We start from the raw sequence: 19,491 nt of genomic DNA on the forward strand, positions 1-19,491 counted from the left end.
TGATATCTTCCACCAAGGGGAACAATGAAACAAAGGGGGTATTAGGAGGGGAGTAATGTGATGGGAATAGGGGTTATGGGGAGAAGTTTGTTTAGGGATATGGAATGGGTTTAGGGTATTTAATAGGGTAGGGTTTTGTAGTTTGACAAGGTAGGGTTTGCGGTTTGTATTGACCACATAGTGGAGGGGATAAGGAGTATGAGTTTGGTAGTATTTTAGGGTAGCGAGAATAGGAAACAATGGCATAGGGGGGATGGTAAGGAAGGAAAACGGAACCTTGGCATCAACACCACACTTATACAACCCTAGCAATAATGACTTTTTGGCATTTTATTGTGGTTGGCTTTATGAAATTTTTTTCATTCAATCATGGGCATAAACCACCATATCACTCATAAAATTTGATGAACAAGTGATGTTATAGAGCCTTCTGCCGATTTGATGGGCTTCACAAAAATTTTGAGGAAGTTTGGCAGTGCTTTGGCACTCTGTCTGTGTGCACCGTGCAAAACCCAGTGCACCGCGCTAGATAGAAAAATACACTACGACCCGGCTCTGTGTGTGCCGCGCACCTGTTTATATGCGTCGCGCCCTGAAATCGCCTCCAATCTTGCTCCAAACCACGCACGATGCACACTCAAACCTTTGCAGTGTTTCCTTAAGCACTTTATTTGCAAAATGACTTTGATTTTGGTGGGAACTTGTATATAAAGTCTTAGCATTCACGGGTTAAATTTTTATTTTTTCAACAATCCATTTTTCTAATGTTATGTTTTGACACTTTTTCCCTGACTTAAAACAACCTTGATTTTTACTTTTCCTCTAAAAGTTTAGCTCAAATGATGAAATTTTTGGCAGTCTTTGCAAGGATTGCATGACAGGGCATTTGGTCACGGAAACCATGACTGCGCCTGGAGAAATCAACAGTCGATCTCTTTTAAAATTTTATCACCAATGACACTCTTTGAATTTTCTTCAAAACAGAGTTTTGAAGAACAGTCGAAGTTTATCAATATGATGATGAAACTCTGTGAATAATTACTTTGTAAGGGCCTCTCTCTAGCCTGCATGGCTTTAATGTACATATTTAAAGACCAAACTGATAAATCCCTAGACCTAATGATCGAAAATGACCTTTGTCCATTAAAGGACCAGACCTTGACTATCATGGACTTTAGTGATCATTGACAAAAGGCCTAAGCCAGCAGGAGCTTGACATGAGGGGAAATGAGTAGCATGACCTTTCTCTGTCAGATTATGGCATGCCCCTAGTGGAATGCAGTTGAGTGAATGGAGCGGGACACCTAAAAATGAGATGCAGAAAGAGTTTTCATCTCTGATGGAGGACTGACAAGACCGACTCTAACAGAAGGTGGTTGCAAACTTGTGTCCCTTTGCTTGCTCTTGATAGGTCCACTCATAATTTCAACTACAAGTGAGTCTTGAGGCATGCTTCCCTCCTTCTTCTCCTTCTTCATCATCTCGTCGTGACTTTATAGTGTACCTGTTCTTGTAATTCACTCTTGACGGGACGGCATCAATAAGAAAAATCCCTGGTCTAAGATGATGCATTATTATCCATGAACTTAGCCTAGAACGAGTGAAAAACACGGAGAAAGAGCTCAATGATTGTGCACTATGCAATTTCAGCCTCCAGGGAGAGAGCTTGATCACTGAGATTGCGTAGAGCGCAACTCAGGCTTGGTTGAGTAACTTTTCTGCATAATCCTCACTAAGGAGAAAAATTGCACAGTGTCCACTCTCGGACATAATTTCACAGCTCAAGCAAGTAGTGGATGCTTTAGGATGAGGCTTTGGGAGGATAGATTGTACAGCTTCAAGAGGCGAGGGGGACTAGGCAATAGAGAGGACTGAAGGGAAAATATGTGCAGTTTCTGAGGGAAGTGAGCTCCGGTTGAGGGAAGGGCACTGAGGGAAGCATTTGCATAGTTTTGGAGACAAAGGGAGGCTGGGATATCTATGCATTGTACAATTCTAACAAGAAAGGCAAAATATTGAGGGTTGAAGGTGCGAATTGTGTAGTTCAAGGTAGACTATGAGGCATAAATGCATAATTATGGGGTCAATGAAGGCCTTTGGACTCTAGAATTGTGCAGAACAACAACCCTGGAGGAAAATGACTATGAATTAGGCAGCTCTAGTAAGCAAGGTCACATCCATGAGGGCTGAGATTGTGCAGTTGCGTAAAGTGTGGGAAGGGAGATGGATTCATGATGAACTTGAATTGTGATCCCACACTTAACATACTTTGATGAGACAACAACATAGATCATCAGAACAAACAAACAAGGCATTCCCCTCTATGTGACTGCCTCATGATAAGATGCGACAAGTGTGACACTTAGGATAGACTTTAAGACCAGTGTGACAAGACTTGTGTGACAATGCTCTAAACCTTGTGTATGAGTGTGATAAATGTTTACATGGTTAAAAAAAATCATATGCACAAAGACCAAACTTCGAAACCACCAGAAAAGGCTCACAAACATTACGTAATAGTCAATCATGCCAAAACGCGATAATTAATCCAAAAAGAAAAAGGGGCCAAATAACTTCAAGAAAGCCCATGTAATGAGGTTGAATGTTTGTAACAATCAAGGAAAATACCAATGAAGCTCCGAAATTTAAGTGAAAGCCAAAATTTTGGAGGGTGTTGTAGCAACTACAATATGGCGTTACACTCGTTGAACTCCAACTTCTTTGTCATGGTTAGTTTCTTTTGTGCAGGGCCTTGGTTCCTCAGGGATTATTTATTCATCACGCAGATCACTCTAGCCTTCCAACTTACCCCATGGGTAGACATGGTCCCCTCTATACCTTCTCTGTTTAACACAACATAAGATTCAACGTAATCACAATGTTTCAAGTTGGGAAGGGTAGTTTAGCTTGTGAGCTTAAGATTTTCAAAGTATAGTTTTTCATCTATGGTGTTGCTTTGTTGCTAGCAAGCCTAAATAATACCTCGACAGAGTCATGCAGGAACACAAACATTGCTCCGCTACTAGTGAGCCTGGACAATACCACGACGAAGTTTATTGCTTCACCTCTCTGTTCAGGAAGCCTTTCTCTTCTTTCACCTTTATTTATTCATTTAAAGAGAACTCTACATCAACACTTATTTACTTTGGGGCAGAAAAGGGATCCCGACTTATTGAGAGAAAAAGAGGTTTTTCCTTCATAGAAGCATATATAGATCTCTGATTTAGGTTTTCTCATTTAGATTTTCCCCCTTCTCCATCTCTACTAATTGGATAAGCTTCAGAACACCAGCAGAAAAATGAGTATAGGCATGAGGTTTCCAGACTAGCAATGGGTTCATGTTTGGACCAAAACTCTCCTGACAGATGAATAATATTTTTGTCAGAACTTCATTAGCCAAAAGATGTAGCCAACACAAGGAAGACAGACATAAGGCTAGCCAAATGTTGTAGTATCACAACACTTTTTAGACTTAAGTCACACACACACTTAGAAGCCACAATGCAATCAAGCACAACACTTATTCACATTAGAAAAACAACAGAAAATTATAACAAATAAACAAATGGCAAACAACATAAGACTATGTACATAGTGCGGGTCGCAACCCTAGATCTTTACTGAAAATACTATTTTAAGTCTTGGAATTGACAAGGAGAGATTCAATCTCCCCATCAAGTGATTGGGAGACGATATGTGTGTTGGCCACGCTTCTCATGTACTATGTATAGTCCAATCCACAACGGCTGAAACTTAATGTGTTTTCCTTTGTCCTCATGGGATTTACCCCACTTTAAGATTAAGTAACACACACTAAAGTTATTTTTCAATGCAGAATTCTTGTCAAAACACCTCTTGATATGACTCTAGTGAAGTAAAAATATTTCTTTGGCTTTCAATCATTCTTCCTGTAGCTTGTTCAAAGTGTCCATCCTATGCTAAACTAAAACACATGGCTTGCCTTGGGACTCTTATGATAGTTGGAGAGTGGGAAAGTAGATGTTCGGTGGGAGGATGACCTCTTTTCTACACACCAGGAAGTAAGGGGAAGTGGGAGGTGTTCAGAGAAGGTTTATGCATGACTTGGTCTTCCCATAAGGCATTCACCAACGTGGAGTACCAGTTTCTCTATTTAGAGAATATGGTCCTTTTTATGATACGAAGGAGGTTCTTGTTCATGGATTCAGTAAGACCATTCCCATGTGGATAATAATTAGATGAGTGTTTCAATATAATACCATTTCCCAATGAAAAATAATAAAGCTTTAATGATGAAAAATATGTTGCATTGTCAAAACAAGTGACGTAGGAATGTCGAACCTGGAGATGATGTTCTGTTGTAAAAAGCTGATGACTTCCTGATTGTTCACCTGTTTTAGCTGAATTGCCTCTATCCACCGCGTGAAATAGTCTGTAGTAGTAAGAATATAGCAATGTTGCCTTGATGAGTGCGGGAAAATTTCGCCAATGATATCCAAGCCCCATTGTTGAAAAGGTTCTTCCACTGCAATGGGCTGCAACGAGGCTGCTGACTTTTGATTTTTGTCGGCACACCTTTGATAGACCAGACACTTGCAGGCATAGGCGTGAGCATCTTTGAATAATGTAGGCCAGTAAAAGTTGGCCCGCATAACTTTATGTTATGTAGTGTTGCCTGCAAAGTGTCCCCCGACTAGTCCGTCATGGAGATCACGCAATACCTTTTCGGAATTGTGTGCCTCCAAACACCTAAGTTGTACTCTATTGTGGTGCTTTCTGAACAACACCCCATGAACCAACTGATATGGTAATGATCTAATTTAGATTTCCCTATTCTGCTACATGGAAAAGTGAGAGGGCACTATGCCATGCTTGAGGTATTGGCAAACATCTGTGTACCAAGAGTTTATGTCTGTAGTGGGGGAGGCTTGCTCAACGTTGTACATTTCAATCACTTGCTCCCATCCTATGAGCTCTTCTTCTTCCCTTTTGCATTCATTGTTAACTAGAAAATACCACAACCCTTGATTGTGTGAACTGGCTTGATGTCTAGATCATACTCTTGTAACCTGCTCATCTGGTTCACCCTCCTTTCACCCAGCACTTATTGAATAAGCAGTGACCTGACAGCTAGGTGTGGAACAAAGACAACACAATGATTCTTTAATAGATAGGGTCTTAAGTGATTTACCACCTTGTACACTGCATAAGCCCGTTTTTCCATGATGAGGTAGTTTAACTTTGGTCCTTTCGGACTTGTCATCATGAAGGAGGTAGGTTGTTCATTGTTTAATTCATCCTTATGAGTAAGTACAACAACTAGAGAGGTGTATGAAGAAAAAGTATAGAGAAATAATGATCCGGACTTAAACAGGAACGCAACAAATTACAGAGATAACCATAAACACAGATATGCAGCGGAAATAATACTTCATTTCATTAATGTAAAATACTGAAATATGCTTACAAATTGTAATGGAAATAAACTAGCTAGGGCGATGGTAGCTTATCACTGAGGAGAGATGTGGTGGCTACATGCCTCTGAACTGTGTTACAATGAGGCTCGAAGGCCTATTTATTGTTGAGAAACAATGGAAAACCCTTAACATTCCAAAACCTAACCCTAGAAGATGAAACGCCAAACTGTGGGCCTCGCTTGGGTAAATTGGCACACCAACTTCCCGGGGTCGTAACTTTGGCATACGATCTCCGTTTCACGCATACAATAGCTCGTTAGAAAGATCTATCCAAGCACTGCCACTTTGGGAGGCAACATGGGTATCTCTCTACCTCGGATTATTTCTATATGTTTATATTTGAAAATATTAAAATTACATTTTTATATTTAGAAATATAATTTACAAAATTAAATTTATTTGTGTATTAAAAATTTCAAAAATATATAATTTCAGTACCAAATTCCAATTCCAATTAAAAAAAAGTTGAATCCATTTTCATATTAAGATATAGTTAAAAGAAAAAAAGACATCAAAGTGTATCACCCAGCCAAAGAACCTTTGCAATCTGTTGTTTGATAAACCCCAAAGAGATGAATGTTTGCATGAATTTCTATGGAGTCAAGGTTGTAATCTCGGTTTTTCGATCATAATTTTGTTGCTATAGGTATCTATGACTGATGCCTTGGTAACCATAATCCAAAAATTCAGCCCACACTATTGGGCCGATATAGAAATTGAGGTTATGTAGTACTTGAGGTTGAATGTTGATGACTAAGTGCTCAAGGTTTTCTATGTGTTAACAAAAGTATAATAAAACACAAAAAATATCAATAAGTATTTTTTATAGTTGCAGAAAAAGAATTGTACACAAGTACTCAACATTTCAAATGTGCAAACAAAATTATCCATGAATCTTGATGACTAAGTGCTCAAGGTTTTCTATGTGTTAACAAAAGTATAATAAAACACGAAAAATATCAATAAGTATTTTTTATAGTTGCAGAAAAAGAATTGTACACAAGTACTCAACATTTCAAATGTGCAAACAAAATTATCCATAAATTCTATGCATAATTTCCGGAAAAAATCATACAGCTTACTTTATAATTCAAACAAGATAAGCTGCGACGCAGCGAGTCCCTGCGTGAAGTTGAGCCTGCCTTCGAGCCTGCCTTCTCTAGTAGCTGTTCGATCCAGACCCATAACCTGAAATCTAGAAAGCCAGCTAACTGTAAGACTTTCAGTCATTGATACAGGCAAGTGCATTTAATTTAATTAGCATTGAGCGGTCAATTAATGTTTTCGCCAGAAAGATTAATATTACAAAAATACAGGTACGGAAATATGATGTTAATTAAGCAACAAGGTTGGTGTTCATACAAAATATACTCAAGCTCCTGACTCGTAACATTCTTCCAACAAATACAGACAACTTTAGAGAAAGACAACTTTTGAAACTTGAATGATGCACAATATGTGTGTTGTTTTGAGTTATCTGGGAATCATTTTAAGGATGGGCTTTCGGCAGAGTACATCAGCTGAACTTAGGGAGCCTGATGAAATTCCATTGGCTCAATCCCTTGTTTGCCATGGGATACAAGAAGACTTTAGAGCTTGATGACGTACCAAGTGTTGCAGGCAAGGATACTGCTGAAGAGTCATATCGAGGACTTGAAACCAACTGGTGCTGCCAAAAGGTCGAGACAAATATACAGAACCCATCAATGCTAAAGGCCATCCTATCATCTGTTTGGAAGGGAATGATAATCAATGCTTTGTTTGCAGGCATATTTAGTTGTGCAACATATATAGGTCCATATCTGATAAACTTGTTCGTAGAGTACTTGGGAGGAACAGAGCATTTTTCCTATGAAGGCTATGTGCTGGCCTCTGTTTTCTTTGGTGCAAAGATGATTGAGTCATTGGCCCAGAGACAATGGTATTTTGGAGCCCAGCAGCTTGGGAAACCATATATCTACGTAGGCTCCAAGAGCTGAGAAGGGTTGCCTATGCAAACAGAAAGATCATAGCATCATTATTCTCTAAATCATAGAAAATCATATGTACATCCACACAGTCATCTAAATGATTTAAGTAGGCCTAAAGCAACCAGAGATTGTAGCAAATATGACAGCCCCATAAGAAAGAAAAGCCTAAAAGGCAAGTTACTAGGAATTGGATTCAGATGTACATACAGATCTGCCAGATTTAATCCTCAACATGAGATATGCCATATTAATCAGTTGACTCCATATTCCAGAGCCAATGTTTGGAGCCTGATGAAATTCCATTGGCTCAACCCCTTGTTTGCCATGGGATACAAGAAGACTTTAGAGGTTGATGACGTACTGCCCTGGACCAAAACTATTGGTGTGAACAACAGCAGAGTTTGGAATAAATGACCGCATTGCACCAGTTATCTTCCAACGTAAAAGAGGGCATAAAATTTGCTTACTGTCATTGCATCATCCCCTATGCCAGCCATCGTCAGGAGAAGACCTGCAAAGCACGATCATGGTGTAATTCCATTTGTGATTGCTTGAGAAAATCATAATCTAGGTATAGACACCAATTCAAAAGAAAAAGATCACTCCTGTTGCCTGCATATCAACCCTAGTTCTGCGTACAATAGATAAAAACTGACCAAATATTCCGACAACTAACCTGGAATGCCACCCGCAGTTTCTGAGCAAACCAGGGTAAGAAATATGTGATCTAACTGAGAGCCAACCCTTATAGGTTATCAGTCCATGTGCATAATAATCTTATCAAATCTAAGAGCGTGATATTTTGCTATTGGGTGTCTAACGGCTCAAGTAAACTTGAATATTTTATCTTACAGAGAAGGCAGACACATTAAGAAAACAATGATTTATAAAGCTGTATATAAGTGATCCAAATAACACTAATTCAAAAGCACAGCTTACTCTTGATAGCTTGAATTTGTGTTCAGCAGAGAAGCGTTGCAGCTATAAGAAAATGAATTTCTGAATTTACTTACCTTGGTTTGGAAATTAACCTCCGGGGGCTTGAAGGGGTAATCTGGAGGAAAGTGGATCATAACAAAGAAAACCCCTCCGGCGTAAGGGCTCTCAGTTGGGCCCATTATGGTTGCCTGCCAATGAAATAAATCTTCGCCAACAGGCCCTGCACTGCAGGAAGTGGGGGGATCCCTCTGCAAGTCCTGGAGTTCTTTTTGAATGCGCTTGCTGGCCATGTCTTACTGGAGTTCCTTCAGCAAATACAACCAAAAAAGAATCAGTTCCGCTCAGATCCAGTTAAAAAGCCATAAAGCAAACCACCCCTTTCCCCAACCCGCAACAAAGTCCCCCGCCATTTTCCAAAAACCCAATAACCTGCGGGGCTGTGAAAATGGAGATGCTATTACTAACATCGATATAGAAAAATAAGTGTTTGCCGGTTAGACTGTTGAGCAAAGGTGATTTGTGGAGGCAAATAATGAGTGATGGATTGGCAAAGATGGAAAACCGTTTTGCAGTTGTAAAGAGAAATTGATCAATTTCATGAAGACATAAGGGCACGTAGCACAAATATTGCCCAACAAATTGGCAGAGATCCTGAGCAGTCTGACTAAACAGATTCATAGTAGCAGATAAGATAAAGATCGGCTGCACCAAGGCTAACTAGAGCTAAGATGAATCGATGATCAGCTCATCCGGAGACGGTTAGAAACTGAAAAACAAGTTCAGCATAACACAGAGGCAAAGGAAGATAATGAAAGCAGAAGCCAAAGAGATTCACTGGTAGATAGAACGAGTGAATCAAATAAGGGGCGGCCCTTGCTAAGTCAAAATAGAACACAATACCCACATAGCAGAGCATGTACATTAGTAACCTATTGGGCATCTAAATAAGGAGATCTTGGTCATAAATGAAAAAATATATATATCCATAAAATAAAGCATACATTATAGCTTGAAGTGATCTGAACAGGACTGTCAAAACATAAAATCGCATCTTAATCATACATACATTATAGGTTAAAGGGATACTGGAGAGGAGAATCTAAGACCAAATACCAATACCCACATACTTCAATATTATACATATTAGCCATCAAAACAGCAAGAGTATGAAACTGCTAAAATATGAGAGAAACCCACCTGGTGAATCGGCTGAACCAGAGCACCAACCACAGCACAAGGTCACCAAAGGCTCAAAATCTGCAGAAAAAAATACCCACCCAACGCCTCAATAATGACAAACTGCAGGATATAAAGGACAGTCCACCGGTTAAAGAAATGCGGGCAACCCAGTATTCAATTAGGAAAGATACACAACGAAGGAGAGGAAAGAATCACACCGCCTGCTCTTCAAATGCTTCGCACAAAACCAAGGTCTTCCAGGTGAATGGCCCATTCTCACTTGTGGGCTTGATGAATCTGTCATCAATTCTCTCCCAGCTTTCAAATACAGTAGAGGTGATGGCCTGGTACACGATAATGAATGCGCAGTTCACCTGAGTGAATTTCAAGATGACGAGAATCTCAGGCTTCTTCCCAAATGCACACATGCTTTTCATCTGCCCTGCATTGATATGTGGCTCAGTACCCATTCAAACTGCCCTCTCTGTCGTGCCAATATCGTAGCCTTGGTTCCTACCCCTGTGGAAGGAGTAGAGATTCCGTCTGAGGAAGTTTCTGAATCCACTGTCGATTCTCCATTGCAAAACCCATATGAAAACGGGCAAGGGATGGCCATTGAAGCTCCGACTGAAATGGCCACATCGCATATCCGAGCACAGAGTGACTTGGTCAGGAAGCATGGGAGAAACAACAGCACATCTCAATGCAAAGAGCTTTCAAATGCTTCGCACAAAACCGCCGAGCCGCTAGGCGGACACGTCCCGCCATGCAAACCTTGACCATACGGCCGACACCTGCCAAAGAACAAGCAAACGTTAGCATATGTACCGAGCTTTACTAAACCGCATACCGGGCAGAAGTAATGCTAGCATTAAAACCAGACACCGTGACGGTTAGCGCGAAAATGCACCGGGTTTATTCGTTTAAGCTATGGTCCGGCCTCTTCCGCCTCGGGAAGAGGCCAAATAAGATGGCGCACGATGGCCAAAGAATGACTGCAAACGAAACTTAGCATATCTCCTCTCTAACCGCCGTATAACAGAGAAACGCAGGGGTCAAGTAATGCTAAGTGGGGGTCCTATCGATCACTATAGTCCCTGCCGGATGCCAGATGGCAGGGACTAATAAGATGCATAGTTTCAAATTTACAAAGAAAATTATTCACAAACTATATCCATAATTGCATGGTTTCAAATGTACAAACAGAATTATTCACAAACGATATCCCAATTATAAACCTTACTTTAAAACAAGACTCGAAAAAGAGGCATGATTTCAAATGTGCAAACAAAATTATCCATGAATTGCTGGAAAAAATTATAAACCCTACTCTAAAACAAGGCTCCAAAACGAGGCCTAGTTTTAAATGTGCAAACAAAATTCTCTCAAAACCATATCCATGGTTGCTGAATTTTTTTATTAACAACACTTTAAAACAATGATTCTGCAAACAAAATTATCAATAAACCCTATGCAAAACCATATCGATAGTTGCAGAAAAAAAACATCGCTTCAAATGTGCAAACAAACCTATCCATAAACGATATGCATAGTTGAGGAAATTTTTTATAACCAAGACTTTAAAACAAAAATAACAAAGATCGAATAAGAAGTAAAAGAAAGATCGAAAAAGACGAGGTATGCGTCGAGAATGCTGAGATAATTTGAATCGACAGAAATGGCGTTCTTACCTCCAACGTGATTTGAGGCTGCGTTGAGCGTTGATCGAACACGCGACCTTCATATATTTGGTCTGACGCAGAGTCACGCTCTCCCAACAAAGATCAAACGCAGGACCCAACAAAGATACAGAGTAGCGTTGACCGAACAGAGGACCTTCATATATTCAGTTTAACCCTCTCCAAACAAAAATACAGAGTAACGTGGATGGAACATACGATTCATATATTCAGTCCGCCCTCTCAACAAAAATACAGAGACAACAACATTGTGGATCGAACACACGACGATCTCTCAACAAGTATACAGATGCAGAGGCAACAGCATTGTCGATCGAACACACGACATTCATATATTCCACGTCGAACATATTCATTTAACACGCATTAAAACAATTCGGCACATCTTGAAACAATTGGTACAGATTGCTATTCTGAAATCCGCCTTGAAATCCGCCTTGAACAATGATGAAACGGCTAACGGCTCGAATTCGGATTCCCCGGTCGAAGAGTGCGATTGTAAAATCCCCCTGCAAACTGCTCGAACCCTCTTAAGTAAATGCTCTGGTTGAATTCAAGAAATACTAATTACAACACGCCAAAAGGGCAAAAAGTTACTCAAAAAGCAAAAAAGTTAACCCTCTTAAGTAAATGTTCGTGTTGAATTCAAGAAATAATAATTACAACAACCCAAAAGGGCAAAAAGTTACTCAAAAATCAAAAAAATTGCCTTAATACAAAATGCGGAATGTTAATTGGATTCGTTAAAGCTATACGAACAAAAGTAAAAATAACGTTAAATTAAAAAAATAAAAAAAACGTTAAATTAAAAAAAAATAAAAATGAAAATAATTAATCTTAGAATTTAAAAACATGGAAAGTAAAAAATTGAAAGTTAAATTAAAAAACAAAAAGAAAGGTAACATTAAATAAAATAAAAATAAAAACCAAAATAATTAACCCTTAAATTTTAAAATATGCAAAGTAATCCTTAAATTTTAAAATATGCAAAGTAAGAAATTAAAAGTTAAATTTAAAAATAACAATTAATTTCTTTTGAGGTTCTACGGTGTGTGGCTGGAGAATTTCAGGTACTTCTGATTTGGGGAAAATAATAATAATTACAGCCGTAATTTTGAATAGTATTGGGAGTACTTCTCGGTTTTGATGAATTCTTTGATAAGATTTCATGTTCTTTAAATTGTTTTTGTGGTATATTTTTTAAATGTATTGAGTTATTGTGCTTGCAAAAATTTGATCATCATAATTGTTTGTGATATTATAGTTATTTTTATTATTGAAATGTGTGTTAATTAATAGACGTTATGATCATTTGTAGAAATAAATAGGATGTTATTAAATTGAATATCAATATGCACATCTCTGACGAAAATTGTTCAGAAGTTCTACGGTGTTGTGGCTGGAGAATTTCAGGTACTTCTAATTTGGGGAAAATAATAATAATTACAGCCGTAATTTTGGATAGTATTGGGAGTACTTCTGGGTTTCGATTGATAAGATTCCATGTTTTTTAAATTTCATGATCCACTTCTTCCTAATTTTTTAGAAGTGCGATTAAGCTAAATTAGTATTCGCCTTCAAATTTTCTGAATAGTGCCATTAAGCTAAATTAGTATTCGCCTTCCTTATTTGAAGGGATTAGTTCTTTCTTTGTCGGCGTCTTGGCTCCGCTTCCTCCTTTCCGTAGTCAAACGGGAGTTGGCTAGTAGGGGTTTGCCAAAGTTCAATGGGTATGAATTCTATGTACCTGAAACCACTAATGGCAACAAAGGTCTGTGTCCCTGAAAACACTAGTGGCAACAAAAACACTAGTGGCAACAAAAGTAGCAACAAATCCTTTTTATATAGTGTGTTCTTCTTTCTTTCTTAGATTGGCAACAAAAATAGTTTTATGATTAAAGAAAAAAACCAACTCAATTATTTTCTTTAAATTTGTTTCGGTGGTTAGCCATGCTTTAGTACGATTCTATTTACGGAAACCACTAATAGAAATAAGTACGATTCTATTTACGGAAACCACTAATAGAAATAAGTACGATTCTGTTTACGGAAACCCTTGTTTACGGAAACCCTCGATTGTTGACCGGAAAATTTAGATGTGATGAACCCTAAGCACATATACGATTCTGTTTACGGAAACCACTAATAGAAATAAGTACGATTACCCTCTATTGTTGACCGGAAATATGAGATGCGATGAATCCTAAGCACATATTCATGATGGTTTGCGAAAAATTTATTAGTACTCACCTTCCTTTCCTCGCCTTTTCAGAACAGTTCTTTCTTTGTCCGCGTCTTGGCTCCGCTTCGTCCTCTCCGAAGTCAAACAGGGGTTGGCTACCAGGGGTTTGTCAAACTTCAATGTATATGAATGCTATGTACTTCAAACCACTAACGGCAACAAAGTTCTGCGTCTGAAGCGACTAATGGCAACAAAGGTAGCAACAAATCCTTTTTTAGTATGTTTTTTCTTCTTTCTTAAGTTTGCAGCAAAGTAGTTTTATGATCAAGGAAAATTTGTTTTAGTGGTTAGCCATGCTTTTCTCACTAGAATATTATTAGTTTGCTTCGTTAGCAATCAAGCATTATTAGTTTTCTTTGTTATGTATCAATCTAGCTATATTTTTGTTTTCGGATATTCTTTTTTACTTTATATTGGATTTTATTTTTATTGATTATAGCCATTTTATCATAACATTTTTTGTTGATCATTATCATTTTAGTGTTGATTAATGAAATTTATATGGTTTAAATTTGAAAAATAAATATTTTTTTTTTAATATTTGATTATATTATTTTTATTGTACTTTTTTTTAAATTAATACCATATAAATAATTGTTTCATATATTTTTATGTCAATAATTTATGAATATAGTTGCAATATTGATATATTGTTTTTAGAAATTTTGGTAATAATTTTTTATTTTTAAGATTTGAAAAAAAATAAATAATATATTTATTACCAATTACTTTTTACCATAATTCAATTAAAGCAAATTAATATAAATAAAACATAAATAAATATATTTAACTAAAACTAATTCTCTTATTTCTCTATTTGTGGTCAATGCCTATCCATCTCTATTTGGTCATCACTGGTGAGTCTTAAATGGACACAGTGAAATATTAGTAATATGAAATTTCTAATGATGAATTTATAGCTCAATATAGGTATTACCTCTCTCAGGTGAGTTGTTATGTTGTTGTCTGAGGCCTCCTTCAGCTTCTAGTTTATATAGTCAAGCCCGATCTAGATTCGAGTAGGTATGAATCCCATTTAACCCAAAAAAACCATTAGCAAATAGAATACGTGTAAATTCTTTTGACTCAAACGACAAATAGAAATATGAATGCTTTTGATTACCAGAAAGTTAAAACGACAAACAAAAATATCTACGATTCTAGCTACGATTATGTTTACGAAGATACTCTATTGTTGAATGGAAAATTAGATGTGATGAAGCCTGAGCACATACTCATGAAGTTTTATGGAAAATGAATAAGAGATATGAAATTAGAACCCACCTTCCTTTCCGTGTCTTGGCTCGGCTTCCTCCTTTCCATATTAAAACAGAGGTTTGCTGACAATAGTGATATATTATTTTTAGATATTTTTCTAATGATTTTTTATTTTTAATCTTTGGAAAAAATAAATGACATGTTTACTATTAGTTATATTTCATTATAATTTAATAAAGTTGTTGAGATTGATTTTTTTGATATGAAGATGTAAATAAATATATTTAATAGGATTTATTTGTCACTACTATTTATGTTTTTTTTCACAGTTATGTAGGAGTAAGATTGTAAATATTTAGATTTGCTACTATTTAATCATTATTTTTAGTTTCAATTATTATTTATTTATTTATTTTTACATTTCATTCACCTATAGTGGTGATATTATTCCACTTAATTTCCCTTAGACATTTATTTGGTTAAGAATTTTGTGGATTTTATCCGTCTATGAGGAAGACATTTATTATTCTCTTTTATATTATATTATTATTTTCAAAATATCATTACTATATAACTTAGTTGTGTTTTGTGTTTAGGATTTGGGGTTTAGGGCTTAGGGTTTAGGGTGTAGGGTGTGGGGATGAACTACTCCACCTTAATGGGGTATCATCCCGTGGAGCATCAAGGAGTTATGAAGAAAAATAAATAAAGGAAAAATGTTTATGAAGAAGGGTGAAAAAATGAAGGTCGAGGTATCTCATGTCTCATAATTTTATGCCTCCTACACTCACATACCTAGGTGTGGTCTTCCCTTATTATAGATACTCATAAAATTCTTAGGGATTATCATTTAGGGATTAGGGTTTGGGGTTTAGGGTTTATGGTTTAGGATTTAGTGTTTATAACATTTTAGTAAATTCTTTTAATAAGTAATTAAATAAAAGTTACAAAACACTCTTTAAAATGTTATAAATTAATTAGGTTTTAGGGTTTAGGGTTTAGGTTTTAGGTATTAGGGTTTAAAATTTATAACACTTTAGTAAATTCCTTTAATAAACATGTAAAAAAAGTTACAAAACACTTTTTAAAATGTTATGAACTGCTTAGGGTTTATGTTCTAGGGTATAAGATATAGGGTTTAGGGTTTAGGGTTTAAGATTTACGGTTTATAACACTTTAATAAATTGTTTTAATAAACACTTAAATAAAAGTTACAAAACACTTTTTGAAATTTTATAAAAGGCTTAGGGTTTAGCGTTTAGGGTTTGAGTTTTTCAGTTTAGGGTTTATAGTTTATGGTTTAGGGTTTATAACACCTTCGTAAATTATTTTGATAAAAACTTAAGTAAAAGTTACAAAAATATTTTTAAAATGCTATAAAATTCTTATGGTTTAGTGTTTATAAGACTAGTAAATTACACTTAAATAAAAGTTAAAAGACACTTTTTAGAATGTTATAAATTTCTTAGGCTTTAGGGTTAAGAGTCTACGGTTTATAAGATTTTAGTAAATCCTCTTAATAAACACTTAAATAAAGGTAGAATTTTTTTGAGATGTTATAAAATGCTTAGGCTTTAGGGTTTAGGGTTTATAACACTTAAATAAAAGTTACAAAACATTTTAAAATTGTTATAAAATGCTTAGGGTTTAGGGTTTAGGGCTTAGAATTTATGGTTTATGACCTAGGGTTTGGGGTTTAGGGTTAAGTATTTGTGGGTTAGGATTTAGGGATTAGGGTTTACGATTTAGGGTTTATAACACTTTATAAAATGCATAGGGTTTAAGTTTTAATATTTTCGGTTGAGGGTTTAGTGCTTGAGGTTTAGGGTTCATGGTTTCAGGTTTATAAGAAAGAATAAGAAACCACTTATATCCCTACAAACAAAGCAGATGAAGATACTTCGAATCAAAAATACAACATGACCCACATGCATAAGGGTATCGAAACAGAAGAGATCCAAGCACCAGAAAAACAAAAAAAGAAGGCATGCAATGGAAATGGGAAAGGAGGTATAAAGGGAGCTCAGGATCAAACAAAGAAACTTCATAGTAGGCATTAGGAAACACAACATGACCCACATGCATAAGGGTATCGAAATAGAAGAGATCCAAGCACTAGAACAACAAAAAAAGTAGGCATGCAATGGAAATGGGAAAGGAGGTATAAAGGGAGCTCAGTATCAAACAAAGAAACTTCATCGTAGGCATTAGGAAACGAATTGGAAATGGTCCTAGCAGACCCTATTTCAAGGTCTTTGCAGTAGGTCCAGAAGGAAAAAAAAAAGGTAAAAAAGAGAAGTTTAGTGATTATTATCACACTTAACTTTGAAATTGTTAAGTAATGTTTTATAAAAAAAATTCCCTTCTCATCTCTCATAAACGAGAAGGGTTATCTTACCAAATTCTTTTAACATATGTAACATGTAATTTTATTGCTTATTACAAGTTGAATAAAATTACAACTTTTTCTTTGAAAAAAATAATATATGATATAAGTTATTAGTTATTAATTGTTTATATATACTTCAATTTTTTTAAAACAATAATATTTTTAAAATACTATAAAATTATGTAATAATAATATCGTGATATAAAAATTACAATATAAATATGAACAATAATATTATTAAAATTTTGTTAAATTCACTTTTAATATTTTTTTCATATACTTTATCACAAATAAAATTATATTAACTATTGTACTTTTAATATATCTTTTTTATATTAAATTATTAATATTACTATTTCAAAATATATATATATATATAAATATAAAAGGAAAGCTAGTATTTTTGCCATGGATGTAATTATTAAGGATATATTGAACTCACTTATCTCTCGAGTCTAGAGATAGTTTTGAATAATCAAGTGGAGTGTATAAATCACTGTACCAAATTAATCTGGTTGAAAACTCCCTAATTGACAAATTAATTATTGTGGGTAACCCCAATATTATCATAAGCGAAACCTGGGCACTACTCCTTTAGATATAAAAATCAAATCCACCATTAATAAAATTGTATCAAGCATGTACTCCGTCCTAGAATATCAATACATCCATAGTTCATCCATGAACTATGGGATAGAAATACATTGGAAAACTGATTGTCCAACCAAGAAGTTTTCCATTCTAAACATTGTGTGAATGGTTCCACCCAAATCCATCTAGTTGCTTAGCTCATATGCCATCACCCATGGAGTCAAATCCAATAGATAAGTGATTGAATGAGGATTCATGTCAAGGAAGTTGATGACACGTGGCCGAGGACCCTTGAATTGAAACCATTATAAATAATGTGGGGAAGATTTACTCGACTCGCATGAACTACAACATGAAATACACTAATAAGATCGGCATAGTTTTGGACTCAATTTTGGTCTGTGAGATGAGGGATATAGCACTCAACATGCAAAAGAGTCTTAAATCCATCATAATGAATTTAGTTTATTGGATTTTATATTAAATCCATCTTTTTTATTTTATATTGGATTTTTATTGATTACAGCGAGTTTATCATCACATTTTTTTTATCATTATCATTTTTTTTATCATTATCATTTTAGTGTTGATTAATGAAATTTATATGGTTTAAATTTGAAAAATAAATATTTATTTTTTAAATATTTGATTATATTATTTTTATTATAATTTATTTTAAATTAATACTATATAAATAATTGTTTCATATATTTTTATGTCAATAATTTATGAATATAGTTGCAATATTCATATATTGTTTTTAGAAATTTTGTTAATAATTTTTTATTTTTAAGATTTGGAAAAAAATAAATAATATATTTATTACCTATTACTTATCGTAATTCAATTTAAGCAAATTAATATAAATAAAACATAAATAAATATATTTAACTAAAACTAATTATGTTATTTCTCTATTTGTGGTCAATGCTTATTCATCTCTATTTGGTCATCACTGGTGAGTCTTAAATGGACACAGTGGACACAGTGAAATATTTGTAATATGAAATTTCTAATGATGAATTTATAGCTCAATATAGCTATTACCTCTCTCAGGTGAGTTGTTATCTTGTTGTCTTAGGCCTCCTTTAGCTTCTAGTTTATATTAAGCCCGATTTGTGACGGATTCCGCTAGGTATGAATTTCATTTACCCGACACCACCATTAGCCAATAAAATAGGTATTCTAGTTTATATAGTCACACCACCATTAGCCAATAAAATAGGTATTCTAGTTTATATAGTCAAGCCCGGTTGTGCTAGATTCCGGTAGGTATGAATTCTAGTTTATATTGTCAAGCCCGGGTTATGCTCGATTCCAGTAGGTATGAATCCCGTTTACCCAAAAAAAACCATTAGCAAATAGAATACGTGTAAATTCTTTTGACTCAAACGACAAATAGAAATATGCATGCTTTTGATTACCAGAAAGTTAAAACCACCAACAAAAAGCTTTTGATTAAGAAAGTTAAAACCACCAACAAAAATATCTACGATTCTGTTTACGAAGATCCTATATTGTTGAATGGAAAATTAGATGTGATGAAGCCTTAGCACATACTCATGAAGTTTTATGGAAAATGAATAAGAGATATGAAATTATAACCCACCTTCCTTTTCGTGTCTTGGCTCGGCTTCCTCCTTTCCATATTCAAACAGAGGTTTGCTGACAATAGTGATATATTATTTTTAGATATTTTTCTAATGATTTTTTATTTTTAATCCTTGAAAAAAATAAATGACATGTTTACTATATTAGTTATATTTCATTATAATTTAATAAAGTTGTTGACGTGGATTTTTTTTTT

The 19,491-nt window shown here is 35.3% G+C and overlaps 1 protein-coding gene across 3 annotated transcripts; it reads right to left on the reverse strand.

The window, feature by feature from the left end:
* Nucleotides 1-7,217: 7,217 nt before the first annotated feature.
* On the reverse strand, nucleotides 7,218-9,765 carry LOC149264600 (ubiquitin-conjugating enzyme E2 5A-like). Of its 3 annotated transcripts, none has more exons than XM_089390061.1 (6): nucleotides 9,563-9,765; nucleotides 8,440-8,670; nucleotides 8,103-8,157; nucleotides 7,894-7,937; nucleotides 7,634-7,791; nucleotides 7,218-7,445 (listed from the first exon to the last, which is right to left on the reverse strand). In XM_089390061.1, exons 2-5 carry the CDS (start codon nucleotides 8,653-8,655, stop codon nucleotides 7,678-7,680), a joined length of 429 nt encoding a protein of 142 aa, XP_089246187.1. In that variant the 5' UTR covers nucleotides 8,656-8,670; nucleotides 9,563-9,765; the 3' UTR covers nucleotides 7,218-7,445; nucleotides 7,634-7,677. The 3 variants fall into 3 exon arrangements, with proteins under 3 accessions (XP_089246187.1, XP_089246192.1, XP_089246196.1); XM_089390066.1 differs by having other exon boundaries at nucleotides 8,440-8,661; nucleotides 9,563-9,764; XM_089390070.1 differs by lacking the exon at nucleotides 7,218-7,445 and having other exon boundaries at nucleotides 7,486-7,786; nucleotides 9,563-9,764.
* Between the last annotated feature and the right edge of the window lie 9,726 nt (nucleotides 9,766-19,491).

Source organism: Pinus tabuliformis, chromosome 6 (genome assembly GCF_031772625.1).
Source record: "Pinus tabuliformis cultivar Carrire ecotype Pingquan chromosome 6, CPIR1, whole genome shotgun sequence".
Classification (NCBI taxonomy): Eukaryota; Viridiplantae; Streptophyta; class Pinopsida; order Pinales; family Pinaceae; genus Pinus; species Pinus tabuliformis.